The 21,375-nt window shown below is 41.3% G+C and overlaps 1 protein-coding gene across 1 annotated transcript in view; it reads right to left on the bottom strand.

The window, feature by feature from the left end:
- Positions 1 to 3,018: 3,018 nt before the first annotated feature.
- ANKFN1 (ankyrin repeat and fibronectin type III domain containing 1) overlaps positions 3,019 to 21,375 on the bottom strand; it is a 154,994-nt gene continuing 136,637 nt past the window's right edge. Inside the window, exons 16-17 of the mRNA XM_027087288.1 lie at positions 17,502 to 17,715; positions 3,019 to 3,815 (exon numbers count right to left, since the gene is read on the bottom strand). Coding sequence (XP_026943089.1) covers positions 3,019 to 3,815; positions 17,502 to 17,715 — 1,011 coding nt within the window. The remainder of the gene's footprint in view (positions 3,816 to 17,501; positions 17,716 to 21,375) is intronic.

Genomic DNA, 21,375 nt, shown 5'->3' with positions numbered 1-21,375 from the left:
GTGGAAAAGAAGACCTGAAACAGGAAAGTTTCCTCCAGAGGCTCCCAGGTTGGACTTAAAAAGAATGAAAGACAAAAGTCCATCATATCCAAAACAAAAAAAAACAAAGCCGATAAGACAAAGCAAAACAAACAAACAAAAAACCCTCAGATTTTGTAAAGTTTCTATAATGAGAAGACTGGAGAAATGAATAAAGGACTGTGATTTAGAGAAAACAATTCTCTCTCACAAGAATGTTTTAATTTAAACTAGGCTCACAAGAAGTTGCAAAGTGGAGGTATGGGTACAGGGAAACTTCTTGAACAAATAGCGAATTATTGAGGATATAGCTTTCCTCAATTCCACCTTTCTATAGGAATATCGCTAGGAAAATGCATTTTCAAGTTGATTAAGTATGCCCACTGAAATCTAACGTTCATTATTCATTTCGTGGGCACGCATCTCTTTTCCTCATAGAAGGTGAAAAAATAACCCCATGTGCCTAATATAAATTAGTGGGTTTGAATTTAATGCCATTTTGCTTAATGAGTTATTATTTGGTCCAATGTGTCAAAACGTGCTGACCAAACGCAGGGTCAGAAGGATGGGTCAGTCTTTGCTTTTGCTGCCTGTCAAATGTCTTCCATCTAATTTAGTCACAGACTTCCTTCCTTGCCACCAGAAAGGTCATGATCAGGGAATCACTTGGTTTCTGAGTCCTTGACAATTTCAGCATCTCATCTCACAAACTCATTCAATATATATAACCTGTCTTATAATTAGAAGTAAGTAAGAAACTGAGTGGAGATGACTCTTATTTTCATTTTTAAATGGGAGTCGTATGGTAAGCAATTTTAAATGCATTTCTCCTGATTAGGTTTTAAATTAATTACAATTAATTAGCTTAGATATCTAGTATATGATATTTGTAATTTCTGGCAACAGAGAGCTCTGTGATATTGGAAATCTGTTAGGTAAAGGTTGAGAGAAGGATTTGAATTTGGAATTACCTGTAAACTAGGTAAGCAGCCTATAGAAAATCAAAAGTTGACTAGGTGTGTACCAATTCCCACTGGGACAGTCTGCTATAAAGGGAATGGTTGTGGATTCTGACCCAAACTCTGAGATTAAAACCAGCTCTGTGACCTTGAGTAAGTCACTTTATCTCTCTGGGCCTTAACTGCTTCATCTGTGAATGCGAGGACTTAGACTAATTTTAGGTTCTCTTCTAGACTAATTTTAGGTTCTCTTTTAGTTCTAACACTCCATACATATAGAATTCACTCAGAACAGAGGAAAATTGCATTTTAAAATCCTCCCAGGCATGGAAAAGGAGCTGCAGTGATTCTGATCAAGATTCTTCGGCTGGAGTGGGGGGTCGGGGCGGGGGGTCGGTTATTGAGTATAAAATCTCTTAAAAAAATAAAGACTGAGCTCTGGGCTTTAGTTTTCTAATGACCATAGGCCATGGGCCAAATCTGTACCTTCCCACCAGGGTAATTATTTATGTTTAAATCAAATGTTTTAAAAATGGAAGGAATCGGAATAACATTGTGAACAGGGGACTTTGTGTGAACTCCCATGAGGAGGACTGGTAGAACTGTGAGGACAGAGGTAGGGCCATAAAGAGCAATATTTAACTAAAATGCCTGTGAAGCAGAAAAGGACCATTTAGAATATCAATGAACTGAATGGGTCTTGGCTCCAGGAAAGGAGAGAAGGCTCATGCCTGTTCTGAATATGCAGTGTGATTGCTCTTTGATTTGGTTTCTCCTTTGTGAGAAAGCCAGGTGGGAGGCAGTGAGACCAAAGCAAGATTTTCAGGTGTCTTTGAGCATAGCCTTGGAACCACGGGCAAGGCCTTCTAAGGAAAGATTTTCCCTGAGCTCAGTGGGCCAACTGATCTAGGGGCAAAACTGACTTTGGAAGGGTGGATTGAAAAGGGGAAGGCAGCAACCGAAGCTCTGGACGGTCTGTCCCATGACCTGTTACGTGGGGGAGAGTAGATGTGCCTGTGTCACTGAGAAAACTCCATCCCTGCCTGGCCACATCTGAAGGGCACTTTCTTGCTCAATTACAAATCTATCACCTAAGAATCTGCAGCAGATCCATTATCATTCACAGAGACACAGCCCCCACAATGGCTTTACTTATTTTAGGATTGGAAAGGAAACACAATTTTGCACATGTCTCTCTCCTTCCCCTTATTTTGTGTGTAATCCAGGCTTTCACTTAACTCAGCCATCTCCTTGCACCCTGGAATAATACACGACCCATTTTCATGCTTGAATGGGAGCTGAGTGTACAGGAAGGGTTGCTTCCCGCCCTATTCTATCTTTGCAAGACAGAGCTAGAAGAGAAGCCTCCTCTACGTTTGTTTCTGGAGGTTTCCACACAGCACTAAGTGAAGAAAAGGCCTGTCCAAGGCCTACTTAACTAGATCAGTGCTGACCGATAAATTGGATTTGGTGAGCTGCTGAGAACGCTGCACTTTGGAACGACTTGGTTTAGCTGATGGGGAACCCAGGACAAGTCCACTGACCCTATTCCCTAGAGAGACAAACTGGGCTTCTTTCCCCAAACTCTTCTAAAGGTTTGGGATGGACGGGAAAACAATGCTAATCTTATTTTCATCTATAGAATTCCTCCCTGTCAATCACAAATGCATGAAAGAGCCTAAGCTCAGGAGTCAGATTACATAGCCAGCTGCAGAATTGAGGGTGGCTCTTTGGGTTGTCCTACCTCTGCCACAGGTGCCACCAATAGGATGGCATGTTTGAACCGTTGTGTCCAGGACTCCATGTTGACACAAAAGCTTTTCTATGCCCTTTATAGGCTGAACTGGGAATGACACTGGCAACTGTCGCCTCCACTCCAACTCTAAAAAAGAGGACCTTGAACCTGTAACCTTTGGGTTTTTAACATTCAAACCATTTAAAAATGGGTGGGGACACGGTGGGGTGGGGGCAGGCTGGGGGTAGGGTGATGGAAAATGCAGGGACGCACAATGGAACTGTGGACAGCCAGTCGTGGGCCTCCCTAAAGCATGCTGCTGAGTATTTCCGACACAGGGGAGGGGGTCGGGCCCTCTGGGCTCATCTCCGGGCCCGTGAGGCTGGGCAGACCCGAGGGGCCTCCGGCGGGCGGGCTCAAGGATTCCCAGGGTTTGGCGTCCATCAGGGGCGCGGGGTAGGGCTCCACGTAGATGCGGCGCACCGCAGGCCTGGGATCCTGGAGGCTGCCCTTCCGCTCCTCTGGGAGGCTGGCGGCGTGGGCCAGAGCCAGGCCCCGCGGCCCTTCTTGGGCAGGTGCCAGCCGCTCAGCTTCCCCGGGCTCCTGGCCCCGGCCGCAGGCCCGGGACAGCTGCTGCGTGTACACGCCCTCGGACAGCGACAGCGACTGCGTCTCACTGTGCATGCGCAGCCAACGGTAGTGGCGGCTGAAGCCGCCATAGTGCGGGGACTTGGCCAGCTTCCGCTTTCCCAGGAAGCCCAGCGGCGGCCGCGCGCCCGGTGCTACTTTGGCGTGGTTCTTGGGCGCGGGGCCTGTGAGGGTCAGGCTGTGCAGGAGCTCGGTGCACGAGTGGTCGGCCTCGGGCCCCGGGCCGCGGCCCTGGGCATCCTGGCGTGGCCCCGACAGAGGCTTCGTGTCGTGCACCTGCAGGACGTCGGGGGCGCTTCCGCTCAGGCCACTTCGGGCCTGCTGGGCGATGTCGTGCGATGACAGGCAGACCAGGTCCAGGTCTCGGGGGCTCAGGGCGTCACTGGAGTCGTAGTCGCTGTCAGTGGGGAGGAAGACTTCGGAGCAGCCTTCTTCGTCAGAGCAGGGCTGTGAATCTGCAAAGCCAGAGACTGCTGTTAGAGACAAGAGAAACTTCTAGCCAGGGCTCAAGGAGGGTCCTGTGGTTGAGGCCCTCCCCCATCCCTCTTCCGTGCCTAGAAGGGCTTGCGCTTCGTTTAGTGGTCTGCTCTCATTTCTTGACATTTTAATAATTTTTGAACAAGGGGCCGCACTTTTTCATTTGGCGTAGGGCCCTGTACGTTCTTAGCTAAAAGGGAAAGGAAGGAGAGGAACTCGGACAGGACCAACCACCCTTTGCAGCAGCAGAGGGGAACGTGCCCTCCTTCCCCACATCTGATTTTACTGTTCACTGGGCTTGTGGAGAGAGGATGAAACAGGAACAAAGCTGGATGTCATTCATTTATTTGTTCCCTAGTTTTATTTCAGAGATGATTTTTACGTTTGATAAAGTAGCAGGAACTTAAAAGGGGGAAGGAAGGAGAGGAGGCGTTATGGTGTGGAAGTCAGAGAAACCTGGTTTCAAATCCTAGTTGTCCTCCAGATTGCTCTGTGATCTTGGGAAAGTTACTTAACTTCTCTGAGCTTCAGTTTTTTTATCTGCAAAATGGGGATGACAGTAGAACTTCTTACTTAGGGTGACTGTAAAAAAAAAATAAATGGTTTATATGTATAAATACTTACCACGTTGTCAGGTGTTTAAAACGAAAAAAAATTAAGGCCAAAGAAAAAAACAAAACATAAGTAAAATCAGAGGCGAAAATCAGCCTCAAAGGGCATACGACACTAATCATACTGAGCTACAGGTTAGTTCTGTAGATATTTGCCATTTAATGCACTAGTCGTTTATACCTTTTTCCCAATCAGGTTGTACATTTCTGTAGGGCAAAGACTGCCTTACAATCCTTTGAATTTCCCACAGAACTCAGTCCATAATAGGTACTTGGTGAATATATGCTCATTTTGAAAACATGAAAGTCCTCTTAAAAAGAACAAGAAATCTCTAAATTTGAGGCAATTCCATTCAAAAATCTCCACAGAATTTTCTTTTTCTTTTTTAGTATTTATTTGGTGGCACAGGGTCTTAGTTGTGGCAGGTGGGTTCCTTAGTTGTGGCATGCAAACTCTTAGTTGCGGCATACATGTGGGATCTAGTTACCTGACTAGGAATCAAACCCGGGCCTCCTGCATTGGGAACACAGAGTGTTATCTACTGTGCCACCAGGGGAGTCCCCTCCATAGGGTTTTTAAATGGAATTTAGAAAATTGATTTTAAAATTTATCTGGAAAAGAAAATTTGTGAGAATAGCTAACTTTTTTTGAGGTACAGTAGGGAGGAGCCTGATTTATGAGGTATCAAAACATATTATAGAGGTTTGGTAATTAAAACTTTGTAGTATTGGTGTACAGATGGACAGGTGGATCTGTAGAACAGAAATATAAAGTCCAGGAACAGTCTTAATTCAGTGTGATAATTGAACATGTGGTAAAGATAGCATTTCAAAGTAGGGGAGTGAATAGATTATTCAGTATATAGTGTTGGGACAATTGGTTATCCCTTTAGTAAATTCTTAGAGAAAGTCCTGCCTCATCTCAAATATAAAAATAAATTCCATGTAGTTTAAATATAACAAGCAAACTGTACGAGTATTAGAAGACAGTATGTTTGTAATTTTGGGTAGGAAGCTCTTTCTAAGCAAGACAAAACCCCAGAAGTCAGAAAAGAAGTGACTGATAAATTTGACTACATTAAAGTTTAATACTTTGTAAAAGCAAATGATCACATAAACAAAGTAAAAAGGTAAGTGGTAGATTGGAAGAAAATAGTAATAACATGTATAACAAAAGATTAATATACAGGATGTATATAGATCTCCTGTAAATCAGTAAGAAGACAATCTGAACAGGTAGAAGATAACCAACAATTCAAAGAATAATTAATACAAATGGCCAATAAGCATAATAAAGATATTCAACCTAGGTAGACTATAATTACTAATTAGGTAGTAATTTGGGAAATGCAAGTTGAAGCAAAAACAAGGCATTTTTTTGCCCATCAGATCTGCTGAAGATAAAAATGATAATCTCTTGTATTGGTGATGTGTGGGAAATCAGGAACCCTCATATAATGGTGGTGGGAATAGAAACTGGTCTGGCTCTTTGGATAGCAGCTTGGTAGAATATATTAAAAATGTGCATATCATTTGTCCCAGCAAGTCCTTTTTCAGATATCTATGTTTGAGAAATTGTCCCTGTGTGTACATGGAGGCATTTACAAATTGTTCACTGTAACATGATTTATAAAACTAGAAATAATCTTGTGGCTGAGACTACTGTGAAAGGAAGACTTAGAGACACAGAAGCATTAAGAAAAGAAAAATAGTTTAAGAAAAGAAAAATACTTTACTTGGCAAAGTTCTGCAAGGGAGTCCAAATTCAGTGCTGGCTTGCTGATGAAAAAATACAACAGGTATTTAAAGTAAAAACCCACAGGGTTACAAGGTTATAGTTAGTCGTGCATGGTGGAAAATCAGTATGGTGGAAAATCAGTATGATTATCATAAGAATACTGTAAACTTAAGGGAAAAAAATTTTGTTAGGGAGTCAGTAATTTACACAAATGGGATTAAGGTTTCTTCTATTTTAGGGACTAGAACCAGATGTAATATATATATTTTCTGCTTGTTTGTTTATATCAGGGTCCGGGTATGAAGTGTTTCTTTTCCTCTTTTCTTTTTCCTGACTGTAGAAGATGACGTTGCTTACTCATTGGCAGGGAAAGATTTCAGTTTTGTTCTCTTGCTGCTGGCTGCTACCCAATATCCATTATCCTTTTTTAGTTACAAAATCTTAAATTTTGTATGAGACAGCAGTGCATTCATGTAAAAGACCACGTTTTTTTCAGCTTCCTTTGCAGCTAGGCATGGTCACATAACTAAATGCTGGCCAGTGAGATAGAACTGAAAGTATGATATGAAACTTTTGGAAGGCTGCATTAGGGGAACTGGCTTAGCTGGGAGATAGGCCATTTTGTTTTTCCTCTTTCCTTCCAATTGCCTGTAACAAGATGTGTTGGCTGGGCTCACAAGGCAACCTCGGAAAAGGAAGCCATGTGCTAGGATGGTGGAGCTGAAAAAGGGGGCATGGTATCTGAAGACGATGGAGTCCACATACTGTTGCTGAATTGTCTACCTCCGGGCTTCTTTCACATAAGAGCGAAATAAAATATCTTGTGTTAATGACACCCTTATTTAGGTTTTCTGTAACAAGGGTCCAGACTTAATCCTAACTGATAACAAGCCTAAATGTTTATTATTAGGAGAATGGTTTAAAAATTTGGGCACATCCATACTATGGAATGTTATCCAGCAGCTACAAAGAATGAGATCAACCCTTATGTGGTTCTTTAAATAATGGCTATCAAAAAGGACTCCCTTTTTATTTTGGGGGTTTCTACTCATCTGTTCAAGGGTCTCCTCAAACAAAGCCTTCTTGAGGAAGCAGCCCCCAACTGTCCCAGAAAGGATTGCCCACTTGTCTGCACCGCTGAAGTAGTTTTTCCTTCAATTATCCTTTGGCACTTAGCCTGTATAGACTTGTATTATTAGTTATCTTTTTAAATGCAAATATAACATCCTGGTTTCCTGGTTGGACCAGAGCCCTCTTAGGGCAAAGATATTTAATTCATCCATTTATTCAACAATGAAGATTTTGTTTTGCTTCAGCTGCTGCTCTAACAGAAACACTGTGTTTGGTGGCTGACTGAATATAAAATTAATAACAAAGGATCTGCTTCAGGGATTTTACAGTTTTAATGGAGGCAGGGGCATATATGCATCTATGAGACTGTGGAAGAACATACCTTTTATAAAAGAAGTTTAGCAAATAAGATGCAGGTTTATAGGAAGGAGATCACATTTTATTGGGACAGGATTGATAAAGTACTCCATCATCTCTATTTTTTCTCTCCATTCATTCATCTCTATTTCTATCTATTTAATTTATTTCTTCACTTTCAAAAAGTGTTTTGAGGCAGCTTTTAATAATAAATATGCAAATGTTGATGAGAGGCTTAGAAACCAGAGAGGAAAATGAAACAATACAGGTAGTTCTGTTTGACTATAATATGGGAACAGGAATGGAATTTTGGGAAAATGAGGCTACAAAAGTAAGATGCCAGCAGTTTCACTCTTGGGAATTATCCTAGAAAAATAAAGTTTATTTTCATGCAGGAACTTGTATATGAATGTCCATAGCAGTTTTATTGGTATTAGCTCCAAACTGGAAACTACCCAAATATCCTTCAGTGGGTGCATGATACATCCATACAGTGGAATAATACTCATCAGTACAAATAAAGAATTCCATTTATGTGACATTCATGAAATAATTATAGAGATGAAGTACAGATTTGTACTAGCCAGGGGCAAGGATGTGGGGAGGGGTGGTGGGTAAGGCTATAAAGGGGTAACAGAGGAAGTTTGGTGGTGACAGTACAATTGAGTATCTTGACTATGGTGGTGATTACCCAAGGCCACACATGTGACAAATTACACAGAGCCTGACAAATTACATATAAGCGAGCCTGCATGCTTATGTGCATGTGCACACACACACATACATACACACATGCACATGTGTATGTATAACTGGTGAAATCTGGATAAACTGTGCATTATACCAGGTTCTTGGTTTTGATATTGTATTGATATAAGAACTGTGTAAGATGTGAACACTGGGGAGAGGCTGGGGGAAGAGAACATGGGAATTCCTGTACATTTCTTTGCAACCTGCTGTTCTTATAATTATTTTAAATAAATGGTTAAAAGAGGTTATTTAATTTTTTTAAAAGGTAGGGTGGAGCCAGAGGAGAGCAGTGAATGCCTAGATAAGGAGTTTGTACCTAATTTTGTCACCAGTGGGTAATTATCAGAGAATTTTGAAGACATAATTGACAAGATGAGAGCTGTGATTTAGGATAATTATGTAGCAGGTAGGATGTAAGAAGAACTGGATCAGGAGGAAACAGCAGGGAGGCCAGCTGGGAGGCTGTTGTCCAAGCTATGTTTCCTTTAAATATTTACATTTTTTAGGTTGTGGGGCTGAGCAAGAGTGGTGGTTATGTGGAAGAAAAGAGAAGTCCAGGAAGGTCATTCATTCAAAGATGTTTACTGAGCACCTATTTTGTGATAGACAGACATGGTCTCTGCTTTCAGGCAGCTCACAGAGGGAGGATTAGACAATAAGAATATACATAAGATTAACTTCAAAGAGTGTAAAGTTCTATGAATAAAATGAAACTGGACTTCAGCTAGAGAGTGACTTGGGAGGGAGGTTCTTTTAATAAGGTAGCCAGGGGAGGAGTCTCTGGAGTCTAGATGAGACCTCAGTGATCAGAAGGAACCAGCTATGTGAACATTTTAGAGAGCAGTCTTCCAGACAACTTGGAGAAAGAAGTGCAAAGGCCCTGAAATGACTAATAGGTTTCAGGCCTTGGTGCCTGGGAGATAGGAGTAGCATTAAACCAGAGGAGTTTAATTGCAGCAGGGTTGGGCAGTGGAAGAGATGGTAAATTTAATTTGGGACAGGTTGAACTTAAGCAACTGGCCAAAGCATCCTGGAGGGATGGAATGGGAATGTGGTAGGGTAGCAAAGTTGAGGGAAGATGTTTGTGGGTAGAGAAGAAGGAACTGTTGGAAAGGGAACTGTTGAAGATATGAGTAGTACGTTGATGGAAATAACAAGGCGGGGTGATCACTAGGGAGCACAAGTGCTGTCATTGGTCCTTAGTGAAAAAGATGTAAGGACTCCTGGTTAGGGAAGAAGACAGACATAGCTTTTCAAGTTAAAAGGAGAGAACTGGATAAAGGCTTGGGCTGAATGACTTTGAAATTCTTAAAACAAATTTTAGACAGTACTTTTCCCTATCTTTAGTGGGAAAAATTGGGAACTGCAAGTAATCGGGTGTCAGAACTGTTGGCTGTTTTTGATGATGGCAGTGGTGGGTGCCACAGGGGTCATAAAAAAGAGAGGTTAACTGAAGATTTGAAACTGGGCTGGAAATAAGATCCATGCAATTAATTGAAAATTGACTTTAGTTGAGCTTTCTTCTCTATCTGATCACTGTTGTCTGTTCAGCTATCCATAGGTACTATTCATTTGCATCCACAAGAGTAATAACAATACTCGCTATTTACTTAGTACGTACTGTGGGCCAGCCATCATGCTAAGTGCTCTAGGTGCTTTATCTTACTTAATTTTTACACCAGTTCCCATTCTGCAGATAAGAATACTGAAGTCTAGGCTTATTAAAATTTCCAATTCGTATAAGCTGATAAGTGGCAGAATAGGAACCTACACGCAGATTTGACTCACTCCAAAGACCTGCTCTACTGCCATTTACCTTAGAATTCCCATGGCTTTCTGTGGAAGCTTTCTGAGGGCTGGGACCTGGTTCATCTGATTCACTTTGCACGGCGCCCACACATAGCTGTATTAAGCTCTTAGTAAGAGAAACACGTTAGGTCTTGTATTAGTTTCCTGTGGCTATTGTAACAAATTACCACACACTCATGGCTTAAAACAACAGAAATTTATTCTCTCACAGCTTTGGAAGCCGAGAAAGTCTGAAATTAAGGTGTCAGCAGGGTTGCACTCCCTCTGGAGGCTCTAGGGGAGAATACTTTCTTGCGTCTTACAGCTTCTGGTGGCTGTTGGCATTCCTTGGGCTGCATCACTCCAATCTCGGCTTCTGTCTTCACATGCACTCTCATCTGTGTCTTATAAGGACACTTGTCGTTGGATTTAGGGCTCATCTGGGTAATCCAGGATGATCTTATTTCAGGACCTGAATCACATCTGTGAAGACTCTTTTTCCACATAAGGTCACATTTGCAGGTTCTGAGGGTTAGGACATGAACGTGTCTTTTTAGTGGCCACCATTTAACCCACTAGAAGTCTGATAGTAAAAATGATATGTCTAGAAGCAACTGCTGAGGAGTTTGTGTCACTTTTTTCCTCTCTCCAGCCCATATCAGATCAAATGCTCTATAAGAACGGTTTGCACTTTGACCTCTCAGCGTACAAATAGTGAGCATTTGTTGGTTGTAGGGGCATAAGGAGTATATGAAGGTATGCTTTAAAGGGCTGACATTCTAATATTTCAGTGGAGCATCATATTTTAAGACTCAGTCTCTCAGGAAGAGCCTGTGCTGATTTCCCCAGGTGGAGTTAGTTGCTCAGTTCTTTTGGTTCATAAAGCATTTTATTTATATCTCTGTTACTGCATTTATCAAGGTTTATTATAAATTATTCACTTGTATTTTTATCTCCCTCATTAACTGTGAACTCTAGAGGGCATGCACTATGTCTTGTTCATCTCTGCTTAGTAAATGTTGAAGAAGCCAGTCAGTGAAGGAATGGGCTAAGGAAGGAGTCAAGCAAAGGGACATGCAAATCCTCTATTTCCCAGATCATCTGATCTGAGCATGGACATATGAACAGACCATGAGGACTAGAGTGTGAATTAATCATCACTGTATTATTAGCCTCTTGTACTGTATCTGGTACATACAAGGCTCTCAGTAAAGAATGCTGGGTTGAACTGAAACTGAAACGAATATTGAAATCTGAGCGCTTACAGAGCAAAGAGATTTGATTGCCTCTTAAAAGCAATACTGAAAGCAGCCTGAAAAGATCTAATTTACTTCATCTGCCATAGAAATGTCTGAAAACAATCACCTAAATCATTTTGCTTTATTTTATTTTTTTCATTTTGCTTTATATTTGGTGGTACTTGACTTGAGTCAGCCCAGTTGTATCAGGAAGAACAATTATCTTAAAACTAGACAAACCTGGGCTGAAGTCCTGTCTTGTTCCTTACTGTGTATATGATCTTGAGCACATCACTTAGCCCCTCTGAACTTAGCCCCTTCATCTGTAGCATGTAGGTAATTATGTTACCTGTCTTCCATTGGTGCAATGAGAATTAAATTTGTTAAAAATACTTTAAGTGCCTTACAAACAGAAGGTGTTAATATTATTGAAATCCTTTCCACTTTTATTTTTTTATTAAACAAATTTGTTTTTATTCATTTATTTATTTATTTATTGGCTGCATTGGGTCTTCGTTGCTGTGGGCTTTCTCTAGTTGTGGCGAGTGGGGGCTACGCTTTGTTGCTTTGTTGCGGTGGCTTCTCTTGTTGCGGAGCATGGGCTCTAGGCGCGTGGGCTTCAGTAGTTGTGGCACGGGGGCTCTAGAGTGCAGGCTCAGTAGTTGTGGCGCATGGGCTTAGTTGCTCCGCGGCATGCGGGATCTTCCCGGACCAGGGTTCGAACCTGTGTCCTCTGCATTGGCAGGTGGATTCTTAACCACTGCACCACCAGGGCAGTACTCTTTCCACTTTTAAATAGAGAATAACTAGAAAGCATATCAAGAGGTGACTCATTAAAGTACAAACCAGTAATCAGAAAAACTTCAAGATTTTGCTGTGAGAATGGTGTTGGTAATAAAGGAGAACAGTAATCTCTTGAGGGTGTCTTGTGTTAGTCCAGTACTGTATTTCTCATCCTAGTTTTAGCACTGAATTTGTAAATGATGTGAATTCTTTACTGTAGCTCCCAGGAGCAAGGGAGATAGGAGATAAATCAAGAGAAGAGCTAGTTATAACTGTAGTAACCCAGGAAAGAGATGAAAAGGGCTTGAGTATGGAGTGGTAAATATTATCTTGTAGGTTCAAAGACCTACACTTTGGAAACACTGCTCTAGTGGGAATCTAAATATTTGACTTTCATGGTGGTGTATTATTTATTATAGGACTTAGTGGAACCGATTGCTTAGAGTGGGATACCCCTCCCAGAACAAGCTGGGAAAATCTCCAGGATGCCAGCCAGGGCACTGAGGAGAGTTTCCAGGGATTTAGGCCACTGCCACTCCCTCCCTTCCTGGAAAAGAATGCAAAGTGCAGCTTCCACCCCCAGATCCAGGCCATATGCTCCATTAAGCATTGTAGGCGCCTTGCCCAGTTGTTATTTTAACAAACCTGGTTGTGCTCCTCAATTTCCCTTAGAGGGCCCACTGGGCAGGCCAGCACTGGTAGAACCTTGCATTTCCCCTCTGGTTGACCCAAGAGCTGTTTGATGGAAGTTCTGCCCATAGTATTAGGGCTGGCTTAGGAAGCTTGGCTTTCTTGCCATTGTAATGGGTGTTGCAACTCCTGGTCTCTGTGGATCAGGCCAACAACAGCAGAGTAGAATTGATGTGGATTTTGAGGGCTTTATGGGGAGATGACATTGCAGGAGAGAATAATTGATTTAAAGCCATTGCTTTTCTCTTAAAGGCAGGGGGCATGGCAGGATGGAAAGAAAGGAATAATAAGAAGTATTTGCCCTAAAAATCTATCTTCACATTTTTAATATGTCACTGTCCAAATTGCTACTTTCTGTGTGTGTGCTTCATTGAATCTGTTTCTACTGTGTTTGAGTAGAATTTAAGTAATTTAGATATAAAGAATTTTAATAAACCTCTCATCAGGCCTTGGGTAGAACCTCAGGGGCTTGTTCACCTTCTAATTTCCCATCTTCAGATTCCTGTTGATATTTTTTTTCTTTGATCTGTTTAGTTTATGCCATAGTGTTCTTAATCTTAACATCATCTGGGAAAAGCTTACCAGGAAGATTTACATTTGGAAGATCAGGATAATCTTCACATATATCTGAAGGAAACAATGCCCCCCTCCCCCCGGTTGCCTCACCCATGTGTCACTAGGAGAAATAGCGGTGTTGGAAAAAAAAAAATTGCTGCTGCCTGTGACTACTATACCCACAGAAAAGGAGTGGGAGAGAAAATACCCATGTGATGGACCAATCATTCCACCCCTGCCTTGCGCTGCCTTTTCTAGGAGCCAACTTTCCTCCTTGGGTCCTTGGGAGATGCTTAATTTTAATTGACTCAGAGGAGTTCTACTTTGTGTTTGAAAACCACACAGAAATGGGAAGTAAGTTAAAGAGTTCCATTGCCCTCCCACCCTGTTTGTCCAACCACATACACACACAAACAAATCCAAGGTACCCAACAGCCTTAGAACAGAATCTTGGGCTGGTACCAGAGTCTAGGCTTGTGATAGGCTTTGTATTTCCAGCAGGCTTCTCAGAAGTTAAGAGACCCCTACTCACACAGAATGGAATTGTGTTGCAGACTTTGCCCTGTGAGCAACCAATGGGGATATACTTCTAAATTGGCTTTTTCCCTCTTCATAAATGGTTTCCAAACAATTAAAAATAGTCATACTAGTGGAGAGGACAGAGTATGCAGGAGCAGACTTCATTGCTCTGAAATGCTTTTGCTTTTGTGAGCGGATGCAGTGCTAAATGTTTCTCCCAGTTATCAACAGTTTCCCTGTCACTGGGTTCCATTTTTCATTTGCTGCCCTCCACGTCTTTGTGTTTCACAGCCCATGGAATCTTGGCTTCAGAGAAATAAATGGACCCAAGAGAGAGTTATATTTTAAGAAACAGAATGATGATCGCTCACATTTTAAGTTAATAATAAAATCCGAGTGTAATTGGCCAGATCTTCCCAGCAGGGAGTGTGTGTAACCCGTCATCTGGCCAACGTGAGAATTTGGCACTTATGTGGCACAGGAGAGGCCACCCTCGTACAGCCAGGGGGGACCCACTTAGGACCCTGTGGCCAAGAGAAGATTAAACACTGGGAAAGTTCTGTGAGTAGAGAGGGCAGACAAGGGCTGTGAAGTGGAAGCAGAGTTGAAGAGTTGTTTGTAGAATTATGTGAATTGGGGAACAACAGAGGGTATATCTGTCCTGCCTTTAAAAAATGCCCTTTCGAGCCTATACCTCGCCAGCTACTGCCCTCCCTCCTCCTCCTCTTTCACAGCCAAGATTTTGAAGAGTCTATCCTTGCTGATCCCATTTACTCCCCGATCGACTTCTATTCGGTTTCTATCTCCTTTCCTTCATAAACTGCTGTCATCAAGGTTACTGACGACTTCCTTGTCGAAAACAAAAAAACAAAACAAAAAAATAGAAGCTTTTCAGTTTTATTTAACCTTTTACCATCATTTGATATGTTTTAATTTCTGTGACACTACTCTCTTGACTTTATCTTCTTCCTCTGGTTGTTACTTCTTAGTTTAAGAAGTCTCGCTGTTCTGTTCCACAGGGATCCTTCCATAGTCTCCTCTCTTCCTCTACCTGCTCTCTTTAGGAAATATCAAGCATTTTCAGAGCTTCATCATTCGTATGTCAACAATTATTAAATCTATATTATTAGTCCAGTTCTCTTTTCTGAGCTTCAGACCCCATACATCTTGTTTTTTTTTTTGAATGTTTCTTTTTGCATGGGATGTCCCAAAGCTAACCTAAATTCAACATGCCCATTCGCTCAAGCTTGTTTCTTCTCCTGCCTAACCTGTTTTTGGTAAATAGTATCATAATGTCCTGAGGCACTGTCTCCTCTGTTAATAAGCTTCCTAATTGATCTCCTGCTTCCAACATTGGTCTCTTCAAGCAACATACAGATTGGATTCTAAAGAAAATTCAGATTATATCAATCCTTGCTTAAAAGTTTTCAGTGGCTTTCCATCACAGGTAGAGTAAAATTCCAACTTCTTACCATGCCCTGCCTGATCTGGCCCTTGCCTTTCTCTGTACCCCCTCTCTTACCACTAGCCCCTTTGTTCACTCTGCTCCAATACTTTGGCTTTCTTTCCACCCTCACCCACCTCAGGGCCTTTTGCTGTTTTGTTGCTTGGAATATTCCAACTCCAGGTCTTTGTATAACTGGATCCTTTTTTTGTGGCTGGTTCAAATGTAACCTTCACAGCTAGTCTCTGCTGTTCATCCTAGTGGATTCAGCACTCTCCCTACCACCTTGATTGCTGTTTTGTATTATGCATTGGAATATTCACTATTTGAAATGATCTTGTTTATATTTTCATGTCAGCTCTGTGGGAGCACAGACTTTGCTTTGTTTATCAATATATCCCTGTTACCTTGAAGAGTGCCTGGAACATAGTGGGTAACCAATAAATGTTGTTTTAAATGAAAAAAAAAAAAAAAGGCAGTATCCTTAGATCCTGAGTGCAGCCAGACTGCTTGCCGTTCCCTGAACTACAACACAGTTGCACATTCTGCTTCCTCTTCCTATAATGCTTTCCTCTTTCCTCTTTTTCAGCTCAACTCCTACTTATCTTTCAGTACTTGACTTTGTCACCTCTTCCAGGAAGCTCTCTTTGATCTTATGATTTCCTGGTTAACACCTTCATTAGACTCTGTAGCACCCTATGCATGTCCTCATTATAGCACATATGCAATTAGTATGAAATTGCTTGTTAATGTATCTGTCTCCCCTGTTAGATTAGCTTCTGGCAGGGATGGTATTTTATTTGTATCCCCAGCCCACTGGGAATCTATAAAAATCTACTTAATTATTTTGTTGAATTATTTGTTAAATCATAGAATCCTTTGGTAATGTAAATTAGCTGTCCCCCAAGTTCTTGCACTAGCCAAGATTTGATTTTCAGACATTGATGTTTTAAAAATGTACATAACCTTACTTATAGAAAAGGTTCACGTCCCCACTGAAGTTTTCTGTAATAAGAATAACATTAAATACTATACTTACAATTTATTGTCTACTATGTGCCATGAACCTCTGACATAGATTGTCTTATTCACAAATAACTTTTCAAGGTGTATACGTTATTATTCTCATTTTACATATGCAGAAACTGAGACTTACACGTAGTAATCTGTTCAAGCGCATACAGCTAGCAAAAAAAGCTGGAATTTGAATCCAGGTCTTTGATTTCTAAGCCCAAGCTCTTTCTGCTACGCCATGCTGCCCCCTATGGGACAAGTTCACATTTCAGAACTGTTTATTAAAAATATCAATTATTATCATTGTAAAGCTTATAAAATTTGAGGTTTTATAAGCTACAGAATCAGGAAGGTTGCTTTGAATACCATTATTTTAATCAACTAGAAAAATGGCATTAGTTTTAACATGTTCTAGGCAAGGGCATTATATTGTCTGTGACTGGTATGCTTTCTCTCTGTTTATAAGCGTAAGGGTGTTTTGTAGAAGTTTGTATTAACTCAAATATGTTTTTTCAGTTAGTATTTGCTATGTAAACTCCAGTTGAATTCCCGAGAGTGGAGGCGACTTGCTAGGCCTCTCCTCCAGCTTGTCTGTAAGTTGTCTCCTGATTGTTGTATCTATGATGAGACCAGTCTACTTATTTGGCCTCAGGCTCAGGATTCTAGTGTATCCACGGTTTCTCTCTTTCCCAACTCTCACCCCACGATATTGGTGCCATGTGGGTGGGAAGCTTGCCATGAACTTTACCCAGGCTAGGACCTACTTCCTGCCTCATTTCTGTCAGTCCCTCCCTATTTACTGGAGGCTGGGCCTGTTCTCTTTATTACCTGGTTTTGGTTAAATGCCTTTTGTATCTTGGAAGCTTGGACGAGAACTGGACTGAATCTTCCCCACCCCTAAATGGAGGTGATCTCAGGTCATTGCCCTAGCTTCCTACCCCTCCCCGTTCTGATTTTGTTTCCTCTGTGCTTCTAGACTCTTACCACTGAGCAGTGTTTCCTCCTGCTTGCTGGAACTCATGACTTAGCACAAAAGAACCTCATCAATGGAGACAGGACCAAGAATCTGGTGACTGAAATATAGAACTTTAGATCTTATTGCTTACCACTCACTGCCTTTCTTCTGTGCATCTCTGGGGATGGGGATGGTGATGGAAGACAGTCTATATGTGATGATGTAGAATTGATCTCCTTTAGGTTCTGCTCATCTGAGGGGTCTATCAGCTTAGTGATGGATAAGCCAGAAACTGGTTGTTTGTATCTTGCATAATGTAGAGCATCCATGATCCACCTCATTTCACGCCAAACTTCATCAATTTGCTTTGGGATAAAATGGTAAAAGACATTAATTATCAAACAGGTTTAAAAAGGTTTAAGTTTCCCTGAGAGTCCAAGATGATACATTTTCCACAGTATTGGTTTTGAGCAAGGGTAAAATATTTTCAACATAGGTTTGCTAAACCAGAAAACACCTCTTCTTTATAATCTCTTGTGTCTTGCATGTTTTTACCTGAGAGGCTATTTCATTTAGTGCAAACAGTGGAAGACCTGGATTCCAGCTGGGACCCACAACTTACTGGTTCTATAACAACCTTTGGCAAATTACTTGACCTTTTCCAGCCTCAGATGCCTTATTTGTGAAATGTGGACAAGACATTTCCCCTTTTATACCTCACAGGACTGCTGTGATGACTGGGTGAAATGATATATTTGAAGGTCCTTTGTAAAACTGCAGGGTACATTTCTCATACATATGAAGTGTTACTAATTCTCAGCATGTAATGAAATATTCCTCATTAGGATATTATGGGGAAGGCATATGATGAAGTCTGAATTTCAGAACAGGTGAAGAAAGGAATGTAGTTTTAGTTCTATGTGAACTAGAAGAACAAAGCATCACTGGAATAAGCAGAGATTCTTGGACCTATTTTAATAGAAATAACTTTCATATATTAAACTTACTTTCTTACATATAAGTGCTTCTAAAGTACAAAACAGCTTAAACAGCGTATTCTTCCTAAGTAATTTAAACATCCTTGTAATTTTACAGTAGCCCATTTGATTTCTGGGTTACCAAAGTGATTTTAACATTTTCATTATAAAGTATAATAGTTGTTACTCAGTTGTAAAAGTCATTCATATTTTTGTGTCTATCTCTGTAGATGACAGATATTCTCCCAAATCTTAATAGACACTGTCCATAAACTTTCTGGTTATTCTGACTCTCTCCAAGGAGGTTGTTAATGACAATTTTTCATGGGACCCTGGAGCTTGTGATAGGCTTTGCATCTAATTTCACTGGGCGCTTTGAGCAAGCCGTTAACTTCTGACCCACTTACTCAACTGTAAAAAGAAGAGGTCGTACCGAATGTCTAAGTTCCCTTCCAGCTCTGACACTTTATGATTTATCTTTGAAGAACCTTTGGAAAGTTGGTGTCACTCAGTTTCCAGGTAGAAGGTGTTCATTGTATGAATACTACAAGGTTAAGGTCTCTCTGATTGTAGAAGGGAGTATCCAGTGTTCTCTTTTATTTTCAAAATTCCTTTTTTAGGGCCTTAATGTGTACTTAAAGAATACTCTCTAAAGAATCCACAAGCCTGGTGCTCCCAACAAACACAGAGTCTGAAACTGTGAGAGTCTGTGGTGTTCAAGGTGACAGGCAAGCTTGAGTGAACCAGTGAATGGCGCTGCATCGTTGGTAGCCATTTTCCCTTGCTTTCTAGTAACGTTCTGTAACGAGAGCATTCAGGCTTTGTTAAGGCAGTGAGTTGGGCTGAAGGTTCAGCAGTGGCAGGCCCATGAGGAGGCTCTGAACAATGTAAAGAGAGAAATCTGAAGTTCAGGGGGTAAGGCTAAAATGGAAGTCCAAGTCCAGACTTGGACAGATTTTCTAAATGGGATTGTTGCTTTCTTAGCTAGCTTTTATTGATCCTACCTCATGCAGCATACTCTCATCTCAAAGTTTAAGGCACTGCATGACTATGGACAACTTTTGGACGTCCTGCCAAGGGCAGGTACTGTGCTTTTGTACCTTTAACTTTTGGCTGTGTAAAGAATAGGTACTCAATAAATGATTATTCAGCGAATGAAGGTATGAATGAATGGGTATCTAATTCTTTAGATCTCTGTGCTCGAACAGGGTTATTATGAGGATTAAGTAAGATGATGTAGATGAGTGCACCTTGTAAGCTGTACGTTGTTCTAAAGTTTTCAGTTGTCACAGTGACAATCATGGTTATTGTAGTGGACGGAATGTGGCCTCCCGGAATACATGTCCACGTCCTAGTCCCTGGAATTTGTATTACCTTGTATGATAAAAGAGTAAATATTACATTGTATGGCAAAAGATGTGATTAAGGTTAAGGATTTTGACAGGAGGAGTTCATCCTGGATTATCTGGGTGGGCCTTAATTCCAATGACAAATGTCCTGATAAAGACATTCTTATGAGAGTGAGGCAGAGGGAGATGTGGCAGTCAGAAGAGAAGGAGGCAGTGTAACCACAGAAGCAGAGGTTGAAGTGAGGTGGCCACAAGTCAAGGAATGCCAACAGCCACCAGAAGCTGGAGGAAGCAGAGAACAGACTCTCCCACTCTCCAAAGGGAGCGTGACGCTGCCAACAGCTTGATTTTAGATTTCTGGGCTCCAGAACTGTGGGAGAATAAATTTCTGTTGTTTTAAGCTACCCCGTTTGTGGTAATTTATTACAGCAGTCCTAGGAAATGACTACAATTATTAACAATCTACTTGTTCTCTTTGGATGGATTGCTTTAGCCTTATTGCTGAGGATGGATAGTGAGAGTTAGTGTAGAAATTTAAAAAATTATGTGTAGAAACAATGGTTATTTCTTAACTTTTCTCAGTGATGAAGTGAAGAGGTATTAACTGAAGAAAAATCAAAAACATAGGTACAGGGAAGCCTATGGACTGAGTTTAATGGACTTAGCTAAGTAACTCTAAAAGAAGTACAATTTTCACCCATTTTTACCTTTTACTGTTGATCTAAAAATAACTGCCAACATAATCCCCCTGATTTTAATGTCCAAATTCAGCTTCTAAAGACTTGCTGACACGTTTTTTAAAAAGAAAGACCATGAACTTACTAGGTCTGTTGGTTAAAAGTTTTGCATCCATTTCTCACCCTGCCCTTTAAAAATTTTGGTTTTCATCCCCAAAATTACACCCCTTTCTCTGTACTCAGGCAAGATAATATTTTTATTTAAATGTGAAGGTGATTGGTTTTCTCACAGCACAGTTACAAGGTGCTTGAGGGGATGATAGATTGGCTATATTTAATGAGCTGTGTTTCTATTACAGCTTAGGAGCATTTGAAGCGTTACAGTATATAAATTATAGCCTAATTGCCCTTTAGGCTTTAGCAGCTCGGGATATGCCAAGTGCCAAGTCTCAACACTTTGACATTTCTGCTGCATGTGTCGTCTGTAAAGGCTGTATACCTTATCTGTGATTTTCTGCACCTCCCCTGGCCTAGCCCTTCCCCTTTCTGGCTGCACTCCTTGGCTTCTTTTCCTTACTGTATTTACATAGACTCCCTTGCTGTTTACATTGTTTGGTTTGTGTAGTGCCTTCAGCACTGTCTTAGATCTGGAATCCTACAAATGCTCTCACAGTTGTCACTTGCCTCTGCAGATTATGGTGTGTGGTGAGCTGAGCTGTGAATGCCAGTGGGTGAATGGCTGCAGCTGGTTTTCATTCTGAGCAAGAGAGATTGAGAAGCCCAGTATAGATAAGGCGAGAGATGATATTGCATTAGCTCTGGCCAGGGAAGTTATCCATGTTGGATGGAGCAAGGCAGTCCACTGAAGGCTGTGGGTGCAAGGAGAAGGTCTGGTTTCAGCCTGGCCAAGAAGTGCTTTTCTGAACCCTTTGGGAATTAGCTTTTATCCAAGTCTACGTTTACCTGGCTGGCTGGAGAGTATGTAGAGGCCGCCCTCAAGCTGCCTGCTTTGGGAGGCCAGA

This window comes from Aethalodelphis obliquidens, unplaced genomic scaffold, assembly GCF_003676395.1.
Source record: "Aethalodelphis obliquidens isolate GAN/ISIS:26980383/991018 unplaced genomic scaffold, ASM367639v1 scaffold58, whole genome shotgun sequence".
NCBI classification, from domain to species: Eukaryota; Metazoa; Chordata; class Mammalia; order Artiodactyla; family Delphinidae; genus Aethalodelphis; species Aethalodelphis obliquidens.
The sequence above is the reverse complement of the archived record's forward strand: the minus strand, read 5'-3'. Positions and strand labels throughout refer to the sequence as shown.